The 15,383-nt window shown below is 37.1% G+C and overlaps 1 protein-coding gene across 4 annotated transcripts in view; it reads left to right on the top strand.

The window, feature by feature from the left end:
- The first annotated feature begins 106 nt into the window (after positions 1-106).
- The window catches only part of TRAPPC11 (trafficking protein particle complex subunit 11), a 40,185-nt gene continuing 24,908 nt past the window's right edge, over positions 107-15,383 (top strand). Inside the window, exons 1-11 of one of the 4 annotated variants that reach the window (XM_033409197.2) lie at positions 1,072-1,096; positions 2,723-2,947; positions 4,783-4,952; positions 5,608-5,678; positions 6,478-6,592; positions 7,575-7,674; positions 8,045-8,118; positions 9,942-10,038; positions 11,717-11,850; positions 12,503-12,650; positions 14,769-14,862. In XM_033409197.2, coding sequence (XP_033265088.1) covers positions 2,744-2,947; positions 4,783-4,952; positions 5,608-5,678; positions 6,478-6,592; positions 7,575-7,674; positions 8,045-8,118; positions 9,942-10,038; positions 11,717-11,850; positions 12,503-12,650; positions 14,769-14,862 — 1,207 coding nt within the window. In that variant the 5' untranslated portion in view covers positions 1,072-1,096; positions 2,723-2,743. Of the gene's footprint in view, positions 302-1,071; positions 1,097-2,722; positions 2,948-4,782; positions 4,953-5,607; positions 5,679-6,477; positions 6,593-7,574; positions 7,675-8,044; positions 8,119-9,941; positions 10,039-11,716; positions 11,851-12,502; positions 12,651-14,768; positions 14,863-15,383 lie in introns of those variants that run through there. The other 3 variants (XM_049704307.1, XM_033409198.2, XM_033409199.2) reach the window with 3 other exon arrangements.

Below are 15,383 nucleotides of genomic sequence, written 5' to 3'. Positions count from 1 at the left end.
CCCCAGCTCCTGCTCCTCTAGGAAGCGGAGCGTCTTCCTTACGTTTCGTGGAGCAGCGTAGAGTTCCGGGACGGAGATTGGCCTAGGGCGCTGTCGGTCAAGCCCAGAAAGTGCTTCCTGTGCCTGCGCGGATGGGCCCTGGGAAGTCTCGCTTGTGGGCACCGGATCAGGGGCGGTGGTGGTGGTAGGGACGGCCCCCGGCGTTTTGTGACACCCACACCCCCCCGCCTGCTTCCCCTGGTTCTCCCCTGGCTGGCGGCGACCGGCCACAGCTGCAGCGGGCTCGGGGCGTGCGGCCTGGGTGAGTCCGGGTCGGGAGACCAGTGGGGCCGGGCGAGACCGCCGACAGAGATTGCTAGCGCGTAACGATGCTGGTTTGGGGGGCCTGTGATTTCGTACAGCATCAGCGAGTGCATTTCTCTTTCAGCTTCTAAAGAAAAGACACACCTATTTCTAGGGACTCCAGGTTTAAGGGGGGGGTAGGGGAGGAGTGGAGGAAGATAGCGTCTGCCTTTAGAGCTGCAGCGTTTCTTCATTGGAGCTACCGGAGCAGGATTCTGCGACCCTGGGGCGGTATCCTTTCCTAAGTTGGGCAGTTGCTTCGCATCCTTAGCATCAGCTTTTGTTTCGCCATCCCGGCCCCAAACTGTCTTTCCTCTTTTGATTGTTTTGTAGTTGGACATCTTTGAATCCCATCCTTACTGGCCTTGTGTCCTGCATCCCGAACCTCCGTTAATTAAAAAATAGTGACTGCATTATTTTTTTTAACCTGTCACTTTCATTAGGTCACCTTTCTTTGCAGTCCGTCATTATTTCTAAGAGTCTTCCTTATAATTTTATGACCACGCCAGCTTCCAGACGACTTCCATTGCACTACACGATCTCCCATCCAGAGTGTTCGCTTCCTACTTCTGCACCTCCTTCCAGGTCATGGTTTGGTTAGTTGCTTCATTGGTTTTTTTCCAGGAGATCTGGAAATTTCTCCTATAGGCTGTCATCGAGATCCATACAACCTCTGCACTTGTCCTTTGCTGATATTCTTCCCATTTTTTGCCACCGAATAGGCACAACCATTTCAAATGCCAAAGCTTTTAAGGTACAATGTGGCAAGAATTTCTGATACAGTTTTCGTACAGTTATTTTGGGACAGAGTTACCGTAATTTAGAGCTGCACTGTCTGGTATAGTAGCCAGTCGCCATAGGTAGCTATTGAGCATTTGAAATAGGCTAGATGTGCTCTGAGTGTACAATACACACGACTTTGGAGACATAGTATTAAAAAACGTAAAACATCTTAATAACTTTTATAGTAATGTTGAATTGATGATAATATTTTGGACATATTGGTTAAGTAGAATATTATTAAAATGAATTTCATCCCTTTCTTTACTTTTTTAATGTGACTACTGGAAAATTTTTAATTATTTATGTAGTTTATATTATATTTCTCTTGGACAGGATTGTGATTTTAAGTGATTTAAACGTAATTTCTGTCTCCCCTTATTTCCACTCCATATTCAAAGGACACGGCGAATTCTCTTGCGCCTCTGGGGTTATTAAAGGAAGTGGGTATTTAGGGCTCTAATCTAGACTCTTTGGGATCAAGCAGTGGTACCTAAATTGTGTTTTGACCCATCTCTTTTTTATTTTCACCCCAAATTCACTAGTACTAGAATCTGTTTCTGAACATGCAGTCCTTTGCCCTCGTACCTTAATCCTGTCCTCAGAATATCTGTTTAAGCATTTCTAAAACTTCTGTCTATTGTGGACATTTGTCGTTTCTGATAGACTTTGCAAACCAATTATCTAGTACCCATTGTTCCGTCAGTACTTAAGTGTGAGAAGCCTAATAGTCTTTACTAAATTAACTTTTCAGTTAAAAATACTGTTTTGCCAATCAAGTGGTGGCCTAAGTGCTCCTAACTTCTCACAGAAGTTGTATTTGAGTCCTGTATGATATACTGGTGGAGATCACCTTTTAAACCAACCATGTGATACATGTTTTTGAAAATGAGAAATTATTCTTAAAATATAATAATTTTGTTCGCAATAAACACTTTTATATAATTGCTTTTCAAAACGTAGTGCATCTTGGATTGATATAGACCGCTTCTCAGCTAAAGGGCACAGTAGAAACATGTCCTCCTAGAGGTTTCCATTCATTATTAGCTTTTCCCTTGTAGATTTTCCTTTAAGTAGTACATTTGTATTAATTGTGGAGAAATGAGAAAACATAGCTACTTAGATAATTAGCATATTATTTTAATGATATCTCAGGAAATCAGAAATTAGATGTTAGCAATTACAGAGAAATTAGAGATAGTTGCACTTTATTATATATGTAAATCAATCGTTGTTTTTCTTTATAACTGAAATCAGAAGTTTGATCACCCTCCTGCTTTCCTGGTCTGTTTATCCCAAAGTTTTGTGTGGTTTTGAGATGTTACTGGAAATAGTGATTTGTCTTAAAGTTGACTGGAACCCTTGTATATGAAAGATTTTTAAAAATATTATACCAATAGTTATTAAATTTTAATAGGTCCAATTCAAGAATTAAAGTTTGCCCTTTTGCTCTCTTCTTTTGGATTTGCTTGACAGTTTGTAGACACTCAAAGACTTTCGTCTTTTTGTAATGTTTTACAAATGGTGGAGGTTCATATGTTAGATGTGGATGTGGGCTTTTAAGAAATTAATTATTAACGTATTAACATTTGTATTTCAGAATTTTCCTGACACCTTGAACATGAGCCCCACACAATGGGACTTCCCTGTGGAATTATGTTGTCGGCCTATGGCTTTTGTTACTCTCACAGGCCTGGATGTGGTTTATAATGCTGTCCATCGAGCTGTCTGGGATGCTTTCTGTGCCAATCGGAGGGCTGATCGGGTACCGATTTCTTTCAAGGTGCTCCCAGGTGACCATGAGTATCCCAAATGTAGACCCAAGGTAATGACATTATGATTGCAAGGGGACTCTCCTTCTCCGTCTGTCTCTTTCTTTGCATGTGTGTATCTTTTCTGTTCCTATATCTGTGCAGGAAAACCCCTGAGTTTATCAAGGGTATGGTTATAGTGGTGCATGAAGAAAACTCCAGACGTTTTCCTGTATGTAATATGCTACAGATGTATCTAATAATCCCTTTTTTTTTTTACTCCAGAAGAATAATTACTTTATAATTATTAAGCTTTCTATCCTATGAGCCTAGGTTTTCCATTTTTTATTTGTTGTTAAAAAGAGACCCCAAGGCTCCATAATTTTAACAAAGGCCTCTCTAAAAGGAAGGTCTCACCATTGCCAGTGTCATTATAAAATCCATAGTCTCTGCAGCTTGGTTTGATTTCACAGACATATTTTGAGCACTTGCTTTGGTTTAGAGTACCTGGAACTATGCAACAGGCTGGTGATAGAAATTTAAATAATACATACTCTCTGTCCTTGATGAGTTCTACATAAACTAAAACAGTTTATTCAGTGTGGAATAGGAGGGGTATTAAGTTCAAAACTGACTTTTAGAATGAACATCATGGTAGAGACTCTGATTTACTTAGAAAAAAATACTTAGAATGATGATAGTATGAATTAATAATAGCAGCTCATACACGTGTATTGCTTATTATGTCAATTTGCTTTTTAAGAAAGTTGTGTACATTGACTGATTTGTCATTTATTGTAATCTTTTCAGGTTGGTCTGAAAGTCAGTTAATAAGACACATTGATTAAAATAAACTGCCTACTTTTTTTTCCCCCTAGAGCAATGTTTCTGACAGACTGGTCTTTGGACCAAGTATATCATCACCTGGGGTGTTTATTAAGCATGTCAATACTGGCTGTCCTCAGTTAAACTCGGGGGAGCATAGGACCTGTAGATTTGGTCACCTGCTGATTCTTTTGCATGTGTTTGAGACTCACACACCACAGACACAGTTTCATATATCCAGCGCCAGGAACTATGAGCTTTCTCTGAAACTGTGGGAGCAATAGCACCCCTGGCTCTTACACACTACTTTTAATGCGGTGTTTGTGTCAAGGAAGCCCAGCGACCCAGCAGGACTCACCCTTTTCCTCCTGGATTCATTCTTCAGAATCCTCATTTTCCTCCTGGTTCTCTCCTGAGTTCCCAAGGTGTTTTGTGTCAGACTTCCTTCCTGTCCTCTCTTTCCTCACGTGGAATAACCGTTGGACCAGCGTGAACTGGAGTAGTCTGGCCAGTGTGGGTGCTTTGGGGGTAGTTTGAGATTTCACCCGGCTTCTTCAGGGCATCCCCTCCCCACGACGTGGCACTTAGCGCTGACCCCCAGTGACTGCCCTTACGCTTCTGTATTTAAGAATTGTCCTTCATTTTTTTCTTTCACCCACAAGTGAGGTGTAATGCCATCCTGGTGACACGACTCTGAAGCAGATGAAGCCATATTGGGTTTTAGAGAATATTTGAGCAGCTTTTACAAGAACGGAATCTGGGATGGGGAGGAATATAAGTAGAATTTATTGGGAAGAAGGCTGTTTACTTCCAGGGTATTTGAAAGCCTTGACATCATTAGAAATGCTTTGGCTTTGGTCAGTCTTTAAATGGAAACGGTACTGGCTCTAGGGTTGAGATTCTACCTCCAGTACTTGCTGGCTCTTACCTGATCTCTGTAGGCCTGAACGTCCTCATCTTAGAAATGCGGCGTGTGTATACTGAATGAGATAAATACAGAGAAAGTGCCTGCACTCCATAACAGGTGATTTCTGCTGCTCTTGTTGTCAGAATACCTCTTTTCAACTTTGGCTAATGTTTGCAGAGAACTTCGTATGAATGGTACATTCCCAAAGGGATCCTAAAGACAGGCTGGATGAATAAACATCTGAATCTGGTGCCAGCCCTGGTGGTTGTGTTCTACGAACTAGACTGGGATGAGCCCCAGTGGAAAGAAAAGCAGTCTGAGTGCGCGACCAGAGTGGAAATAGTTAGGTATGTCCCGTTTGTCAGGTTGACTGTGTGGGGTCAAACTCACATCTGGAGTTTACTGACATTTATCGAAGGCAGCTGAGTGCCGTTAAGTCTGCAGTGGTCATTTGGGGATCACTGGCCTCCAATGAAACCTGTTCACTTCCAACAGGTAGCATTAATATTAACTTAAGGAATGGTAAGCAATGTGAAGAAATTTCTAAGACAAATTGACCTGAAGTTCCAAATGCTTTTTCTTGCATTTATAATTTTTTTTGGGGGGGAGATATAGTGATTTGCTGTTTAGTCTCATAAAACACTTTTTGCTTTATCACCATTTATTTCAAAGTAATTCTTTTGGATGACTAATATATCACTATAAAGAAATAAGTTGCAGTGTAACTTTTACATTGAAGTATATGTTAAACTTTTGCCTTTAAAGCAGGTTTTTGTAAGGAACAGAAGCTTGATCTGAGATTATACTTTTAAATTTTAAATCATTGTGGCATGTGTGTTTCTTTGTATGTAGGAAAAGAGTTCCCCCAATCTTGGGGTTTTTAAGTTGCAGTTTGTTTTTCTTTGAATTGTCAAGCTTGTATTTTATGTAGTCTTGAATACATTTTTTAAGTTAAAACAGTTTAATTACTTAATTAATTTTATTGTTATTTTTCCACTGCAGGCAGAGTTTACAAGGGAGAAACACAAAAGTTGCAGTGGTTCTGATTCAGAAGAAAACCCCTTTGCCCCCAGGTAGCAAAAGGTTAATTAATAACTAATTGATTTGTGTATCCTCCCAATTCTTATTACCAGGAGGCATAGTTTTTAATGTTGAAATCTTTCATGCATTCAGTTATGGGAAATATGGTGTGTTAACTTTAAAAAGTACCAGTAATGCATGAGTAAATGCTTATTTTAAAAATTAAAAACATTAAAGAGTGTAGATCTTCTCAAGTCCTGCTGCCTGGTTCCCCTTCCCTCCAGGGAGGCACATGTCAATTGACAAAAGAGTTATTCACTTGATTTTTAAAAAAGAAGGTTTTTTGCTTATCTGAGATCTATTTGAAATTATATTCCTTACGTAATATTTTTTTCTTAATTTGCAATAGAGCAAAGAAAAATGCTGCAGGATTTCTAGTTTCCTATAAGAAAATGTCCTGGTTTCAAATGCGTATTTCTTCTACCATCTCAGACTTTAGAAGCCAAAATACTATTTTTGTTTCTATCTTGAAACTTGAAGCATCTTAAATAGTTTTGGAAACAACTTTCATGAACTGTTGCTTCCATTTTTAGTTACAGTTATGCGGTATATCTGTTGGCATTACTCGGCCTGTCTTGGCCTAGTAGAAAATTCCAGTTTTCTCCTAACATATATGTACTGTGTAACTTCTAAGCACCCCACAGAGCTCTCAAGGATTCCAGGGGTCTTACAGACGTGGTGAAAAGTGGTTTGGGTTTTTTTTCTTAATTACATTGTCCTGATTTGGGGAAATGTCCATTTAGAAAAAATGCATTAATTATTTTCTCTCTTTATGGCACTTGTTGTCAACAGGAGAAGATGTCATTGCTTCAGAAAGGGCTGCAGCCTTGTGCAATGCATGTGAACTCTCGGGGAAGTCTTTGTTTGTACTGCCCCATACGGACCACCTTGTGGGCTATATTATAAGGTAAATAACCTAGAATATATACTGAATCTTTTAAGTTTTGACTATTCCATTTTATTTCATTTTTTTACATATTTTTCTTAGATGTATTTAAACCCTTTGAATGCAGCTTCAGAACTCTGTTTTATTCTGAGGAGGAAGAACCTTGAAGTTCAATCCTTATCTGACTTTGAATTCAGCTTTCTTTCATGCCCTAGGAAGATACTTCTGATATGTACTTATTTTCACAAACAGAACTTTGAGTTGTTTATCCATCTCTGGGCAAATTTTCTTGGTTCCTCTGTAGTCTCATAGTTATAGAATGAAGCAGGATTTAATTTATACAAATGTTATTTTCACCTCATTTGCCAGTTCTCATTTTTGGTCCTTTTCCCATTATTTTCCTTAATCTTTAAACCCTAAATGTCAGAGTCACAAAAGGTAATTGAATCTAGTTGAGTATTAGATATTTGTTTCTTTCATACTTATAAAATTATAAAATAATAGGAGATTATTAGTGATTACCTAAGTTTTACAAATTACAAGAAAGTTATTTTTATCAGTTATTTCTTAGATTGTAAAATTTTAAATGGCTTTTGGTGGGTCTTCTTTTTAGATTTTTTAATCTAAAAATTTAGCTTATATTTTGCTTTACTTTTTATCTTAATCATGAAGTAAAGCAGACATTATCTCTGTCAGGATTTTACTTTCAGGTCTTATAAATATGATTCTTGAAACACTTTGGTTTAAAATAACTTCAGTGTTTGAATGTTGGTCTTTTTTTTTTTTGCGGTATGCGGGCCTCTCACTGCTGTGGCCTCTCCCGTTGCGGAGCACAGGCTCTGGACGCACAGGCTCAGCGGCCATGGCTTACGGGCCCAGCCCCTCCGCGGCACGTGGGATCTTCCCGGACCGGGGCACGAACCCGTGTCCCCTGCATCGGCAGGTGGACTCTCAACCACTGCACCACCAGGGAAGCCCACTGAATGTTGGTCTCTTTTAACAGATTAGAAAACGCCTTTTATGAACATGCACAGACTTATTACTACACTGAGATTAGAAGAGTGAAATCTCATAAAGAATTTTTGAATAAAACAACACACCAGGTACGTGTCTTTTCCTAAAGAAGGAAATAATAGCGGCATTCTAGAGTAGATTATTCATCGTTGATTATTTTTGAGGAGATGATTTAATGTCTTTAATACTTTGATGTCTTTAAATGGCTTCTGTGCTTTTGAAGTTTTTTTTTAAAGCGTTTAAAAACTATTTTGTCTTTTGTCCTCTTTGCCTTTAAAGCTCTTGAAGACAGATTTTGGTAGCCTTCTTAACTACACTTGTTTACTGGAATAATTCTTGAACTTTAATTTTGGATATTTGCCTTCATACTTTTAGGTCTCCTCTTAAACATTATTGTAATTTTTACATTTTTAAGAGAATATATGTAATAATGATATTTTTTTCCATTCTTCTTTTCAGCTTTTATTTGTTAGACATCAGTTCAAAATAGCTTTCTTCAGTGAGTTGAAACAAGATACACAAAATGCTCTGAAGTAAGTTTCTAACAGTTGTCAAACTAATTTTTTCTTTATGTTAACAATAACATAGTAGTGGCAATTTCTGAATCTCAACCAAACTTTAAGTTTAAAATGTTTATGTTGGTTAGAGTCAGGTTTGTAATATTCACTTTAATTTTTCTAGTTAAATGGAATATATTTGAGCTTTTAAAAAATATATCCATTTTATTATCAGAAGTAAATTTTATAGTGTCCGAAAGCTTTCTGGTATAATTTAATTAAATTTCATGATCTAAAGAAACATATTAAAATTTTTCCCATTCTGTTACCTACTTCTTCTTTGTATACTCAGTAAAATCCTTGTGTTAAGACTGATTTTCAAAGTTTCATGTGTATTAAACATTATCTGAATCAGACTGAATTTCTTAATTTTTTTTCAGTTTATAATACCTGCCAGTAGCATCATTTTTCATTCTTTTTAAAATTTATTTATTTTTGGCTGCATTGGGTCTTCGTTGCTGCACACAGACTTTTCTCTAGTTGCGGCGAGCGGGGGCTATTCTTTGTTACGGTGCGCGGGCTTCTCATTGCAGTGGGCTCCTCTTGTTGCGGAGCATGGGCTCTAGGCATGCAGGCTTCAGTAGTTGCGGCACACAGGCTCAGTAGTTGTGGCACACAGGCTTAGTTGCTCCACAGCATGTTGGATCTTCCCTGACCAGGGCTCGAACCTGTGTCCCCTGCATTGGCAGGCAGATTCTTAACCACTGCGCCACCAGGGAAGTCCCATTTTTCATTCTAAGGCTCTGCTTAGAGCTTTGAAGAGTAGTTGCAGATGTGTTGGCAGTGGTTAGGCATTTTATCCCTTTGCTTTTAATTTACTAAACACAATTTAATAAAACATCTCTTTCTAGCTTTAACTCAGTTTTTTAAGATTAACAGTGCCAGTGTAGCAAAAGGATAAAAACCAGCTATATATCCTAAAACTGGGGAGAGGCTAAATATACATGGGAGGGTGGAACAGAGAAATAAATAAGTCTGTCATTCAGAGGAATATTGCAGAAACCTCCTCTCTTTTGTTGCTAATGAGGTGCTAAGCACCAAATTGTGTTCTATAAATCTCAAACTTCATATAGTTTTAGTTGGTTTTAGTGTAGTTCATTTTTTATCTGTGGTATTAGTGAAACACCCTCAATTCCAATTCTGTTCAAACACAGTTCTGGAAAGAAAAATGTTACGTGGAGAAGTTAGGAGCAAACACTTTTCTTTGGAGAAGACTGAGATTTTCTCATCACCTTCCATCTTCTATCAGACTTGCCTTTCTCACACTATTCTTTCCTTCAGCGCTAGCTGCCCTGAGGGTATCCGCACTGCAGCCCGTACCCGAGACCAGTGACACCCGTTTCAGTTGTGGAGATACTTGGGTTTAAAGCTGTTGACCCATCTCTGTCTTGATAGCACCTTCTTCGCTAATACAATTTCTATTTGAGAAGCTCAACATGGTACTTTTAAAAAATACTAATTGTTTTTAACAATGTTAATTTTGTCATGTAACTCTGGACACTTTTCCACTTTCATTTTGCAGCTGAACTCCTATCAGTTATAGGCAGATGTTAATGACAGCAGTGTACAGTGGTTCTGTTCTTAGAGAAAAGTCATTGATTCCTCCCACACATAGTGAATCAATATATCATTTTTCAGGACATCAGAGATTGTTATGTATATGTTATTATTGAGCTGTTGAGTGCTAAGAAATGTTGAGTAAATATTGTTTCTGTTATTTCTAATAATTTTGCTCTTAGGAATCTTTTCTTAAAATTAATTTATATCATAATTAACTACCTTCCCCATGTCTATATTAGGAATTACAGGACTGCCTATAATCTTGTACATGAATTGAGAGCCCATGAAACTAATATTCTGGAAATTAAGACCATGGCAGGATTTATAAACTACAAGGTAATAGTTCTACTTCCAAATAAACAAAATTTGGCTTTAAATATTGGAGTATCTTTTTAAAGTTTGGAAATCCAGATGACTCACTTGCTCTGAAAAGTGAGTATTTGATGAATTATGCTATGCTATTTTATGTCCTTTATCTCCAGGAGCACCCTGGTTCTTAGCAGCCTAATTGTAATGCTTGGTTTTGAGCTATGGTCCCAGAGTTCTCATTTAGAGGAGTTTTATCTTGGTAAAACTCCTTGAGGAGGGTCTTTTGTTTGTTTTTAAGTGGGTGCAGGAGGGAGTGAGAAGAAAGCTGCCTACAGTATTGAATTTTAGAAGCTGCAACTTATTAGAACTGGGTAAGCCTTCCTTGGTTTAATGGCCAGCCATAGAAAAGGTGTACCTATTCCCCTTAGAGAAAACTTTTATATCTGTTATGTGAGCATTTTAAAGTTGTATATGGTAGAAATAGACACCCCCAGAAGGCAGATGAGGCTTTGTCTTTTGCTTTTAATCTTTCCACACTCATCTTTTCAAGAGGCTGGCACTGGGTTAGTGATGTAAGGGTAGAGGGACACTTTGTTCACTGCATGTGTAAGTGTAAATTGGTACAGCTTCTATAGAGGCTATTTTTGCAATGACAGTGCAGATTTAAAGTGGATATTCCTTTTGACCTAGCAATTCCATTTTGGGAAATTTATCCCACATATGTGCTAAGACTTGCAAATCACATATGTAAGGATATTTATTGCCTCTTGTAATAGGAAAAGGTTGGAAACAACCCCACAATAACTGACTGGTCAATATAAATTATAACTCCAAACAACGAAATATTATACAACTATCGAGAATGAAGCAGCTCCGTGCATTGAAATGGAATGATATCCAAGGTATATTGTTAGGTGACAAAAGTAAGGCACAAAGCAGCATATTTAGTGTGATGCTATTTGTATAAAAATAATAGTTTATTTGTAAATGCACATACTTGTCTGTGGACAGAATATATCACCAAATGTATGCTGGGAGCTTGTTGCCTCTAGAGAGGGGAATTGGATGGCTGAGGGACAGGGATGGATGAGAGATTTAACTTTTCATGTATTCCCTTATACCTGAAAAAATAAAATTAAAAGTGGTAATAAGCATGTGGAAATAAATTTAGGCTTTGTTTCTTCTTTTTTTTTCATTTACCCTACATACATATAGATTATTACTTTGAAATAACATCCCAGATAATTTTTCAAGAATTTCTGTAATCCTTGTTTGATATGGAGTCTACTGTGCTCTAATTGTTCTACAAAAAATCTTTTGCTTTCTGACAGTTCTAAAACTAGAAAGTTAATCTGTCCTTTCTCAGTTACCTGTTGCAAATACTTCATTTTTGCCCGTCTTTATGCTCTTCATTGGGTTTAATATTTCTTTATTCTATACTTTAAAAAACTTTGTAAGGTATAGAATAGATTCATCACAAATAGTGAATAATTTTATTCATGAATCAAAGGGACATCCTCTGTTTTTAGCATAACCTTTGTAATAGAGAAAATCAGTTCTGTTGCACTTCAGTTCTACTGAACTTCAGAGAAGGAAATTCCATACTCTTTTTAAAGTTAGTCTCAATTTTTATATATTTTTAAATGAATACGCCTTTTGACTTTGGTTTTCTTCTTTACTTTGGGGTTGATTTTACATCTTCCAGATCTGTAGGCTGTGTTTTCAGCACAACACCCCACTGGACGCAATTGCTCAGTTCCGAAAGCACATCGACTTGTGTAAGAAAAAAATCGGAAGTGCAGAGTTGTCTTTTGAGCATGCTGCATGGATGTCTAAACAGTATGTTTTAAATTATATTTTCAGAATGTTTTTTAAACAAATACTTGGGGTTTGGAGGAATGGAGTAAGCATGGACTTTGGTTCTAAATCGAACTAAGATTTTTGTCAGTAAGTAGGTTTTTAATGATCCACCATAAGTATGTTCCCAGTAATGGTAGATACTGATTCATACAGTTTCTTAATGGAAATTAGCTAGTTCCTGGGACCATCTCTTTCATTCAATATATATATATATCAAGTTTCCACCATGTGTCTAGACACCGAGAATATAGCAGTGAATAGACAGTATCCCTACTGACATGGAACTTGCCCTCTGAGACTGATGACTAAAAATTGCTAAAATGAAAATTTTCCCAGAAACATGGATGTATTTGAGTGGTGGGAACTATGTTGACATCTGGCTTGATGGTATATTTATAAAGACCTGCTAACACAGAGGAGATGACTTAAAGAATTTTTCTGTAACCTACGATTAGTGTGTTAGTATTTACAATGAAATCCCCACAATTAATAGTTCAGCAGTAGCATTATTTTGATACAGTCTGCTGAGGTTATGGTTCCTGGATGAATAACTACTAGAAGTAAGCTGCTTTTTCTTTCCTTTTTCTTTTTCATTCCATTTTTTTATTTCTTGATTTTTTTTTTCTTTAAGATTCCAGGCCTTTGGAGATTTATTTGATGAAGCTATCAAGTTGGGGTTGACAGCTATTCAAACTCAGAATCCTGGTTTCTATTACCAGCAGGCAGCATACTATGCCCAGGAGCGGAAACAGCTTACGAAAACCCTCTGTAACCATGAAGTAAGTCACTGACTCCTGTATTAGCTGGCATTTAGGAAATCTATTAACCTTCTCTTGAAAGAAGATAATGCTGATTGGTGTTGATAATTTTTTCCAAGCCTTTGCATGTAACAAGTTTTTATCTTTTATATTTTCAGGAATTAGGATTATTTTCGGTTTTAGCCTGAGTACTCTATTTTCACCTGTGAATTAAGCAGAAGTTTTTCTTTGAAGAACTGATTTATGATTAGCGATAAGTCAGTGATTTAGAGGAGAGAAAGTTACTTTAAAATAAAAGCCACAGTTTAGTCCATGCCATACTGTAAATCCATTGTTTCGTTTCTGTGATCACTGCTAGAGTTTGAAGGACACTGAGAAATGTGCTTTATGTTGACCCACTGGAGAGCATAACATTGGCCTTCTTTCTCTTCCTGGGGTTCTCCATGGAAAACTCTAAAGAATCTATTTGAGAATGTTAACTGCATATTTTCTTAAACTTGACATTTCATTTTGCCTTTCTCTTGGATGATTATATTTAAATACCAGTTTCCCCATAAGCACCTTTAAAATAAGAACATGGTGTGTGTATATAGATAGAGATATTTACATTCACATAGTTATATCAGTTTATTTTCACTTAAAACCTCAGATTTCTTCTCTGAAGATAGGTGAATTTTAACAACAGTGCTACTTAAAAAACTTCAAAAAAAAAAAAACAGTTTGCATATTAGTACTTTAAATGCTTGGATTTTTTTCCCCTTAAATCATGATATACCTAGACTATTTTCTACCATGTTATTTGTATATGATGTATAATTTCATTGCATGTATTATATTTTAAAAGTTTGGCATATTATATTTGAGCACAGTATTTTAAAAGGTGATTAAAACTGGGTCTTGTATGGCTATGAGAAAATGGGCATTAGCAAATATTGGCTGGAATGTAAAATAATATTCTGTCAAGTAATAAATTAAGAAGCCTCAAAATCATGCCTTTCTTTTGACCCAGAATTTCATATTCAGGAAGCCTAAGACAGATAAGAGATCCTAAGAGATAAGTATTAAAATTTATTTATAGGGCTTCCCTGGTGGCGCAGTGGTTGAGAGTCCGCCTGCCGATGCAGGGGACACGGGTTCGTGCCCCGGTCCGGGAAGATCCCACATGCCGCGGAGCGGCTGGGCCCGTGAGCCATGGCCGCTGAGCCTGCGCGTCCGGAGCCTGTGCTCCGCAACGGGAGAGGCCACAACAGTGAGAGGCCCGCATACTGCAAAAAAAAAAAAAAAAAAAAAAAAAAAAAATTTATTTATAGAGTTGTTCTGACAGATTTATTAATTGTAATGTAAAATAAAAATAACAGTGTGAACAGCTATAGGGAATCTGTTACAATGTGGAACAGCAGGCAGCCAAGAAAAATAACATTTTGGAAGAATCTTTAATGATATGGTGAGATATACAGAATGTATTTAAAAGAAAAAAGCAGGTTGAAAAATTATTTCAGCTGATGACGAATAAACGTTTGCATACAAAATCTGGAAGAATAATGTATATACATTGTTAACCGTGGTAGTAGCTCTATAGGTAATTTAAATTTTTATCATTTTCCTTTTGGACGTTTTCTGCATTTTTTTAACAATTACTTGTATTACATTTAGGTTTTAGAGGGAAAAGTTATAAAAAAGAAAAGCAGTATAAATTTGTAAATTCTGGTGCCAAAAGTATCCTCCCCCCATCAATACCAAGACTTAATACACATGCAATAAAAAAGGAAAATAGTGTCTTCTTTTGAAAACTCCTATAACATTATTTTTATTTGCACAAAAAACACTTATACATATGGAATAACCATCAAATTTAATTTGTAATGTAGTTTTACTGGTGTATAAATTAAAAGAAAATGTAGAGCAGTTAGTTACTATGAAATCATTTGTCAGAATCAGGTTGATTTATTCAATTTAATTTTTATAAGACTACCTAATATTAAATGAAACATTTCTTGTTTAATTTTATGGAAATTTAATTTATGTTAAAATATTCACAACTTTGATATTTGAATGTGTTATTCATATTTATGAAAGCTTTTTTATTCTAACAAAGATCAAGGGAGAGTTGGTCTTGATGGGCTGTGTTTTGATTTACAGGCTTCTGTAGCGCACCCCAGTCCTGATCCCCTAGAAACACAGACAGGAGTTCTTGACTTCTATGGACAGCGACCATGGCGACAAGGAATCCTAAGTAAATAATTTTTTCCTCTTTCCCTTCCTCTCAACCTCAAAAGCACAAGGTTGCTATCATAATTTTTCCATGGCTGCACAACATAATAACAAATTATGTTGAGGTAGGGCTTCCCTGGTGGCGCAGTGGTTGAGAGTCCGCCTGCCGATGCAGGGGACACAGGTTCATGCCCCGGTCCGGGAAGATCCCACATGCCACGGAGCGGCTGGGCCCGTGAGCCATGGCCGCTGAGCCTGCACGTCCGGAGCCTGTGCTCCGCAATGGGAGAGGCCACAACAGTGAGAGGCCCGCGTACCACAAAAAAAAAAAAAATATGTTGAGGTAAAAATATGTGCTTTTTAAACACTTTTTAAGACCTACTTTAAAAATGTGTTGTTTTTATCACTACGTCTTAGAATGACTTATAATTAAAGATGTAGATGTGACTAAAATATTTGGACATCTGTTGTCTTAAATGACACAGTTAGTAAGCCACTCTGGTCTATTTAAATATTTTAATTCCAGTTAAGTTTAACGATTTT

This window comes from Orcinus orca, chromosome 21, assembly GCF_937001465.1.
Source record: "Orcinus orca chromosome 21, mOrcOrc1.1, whole genome shotgun sequence".
In the NCBI taxonomy this organism is placed as follows: domain Eukaryota; kingdom Metazoa; phylum Chordata; class Mammalia; order Artiodactyla; family Delphinidae; genus Orcinus; species Orcinus orca.
The sequence above is the reverse complement of the archived record's forward strand: the minus strand, read 5'-3'. Positions and strand labels throughout refer to the sequence as shown.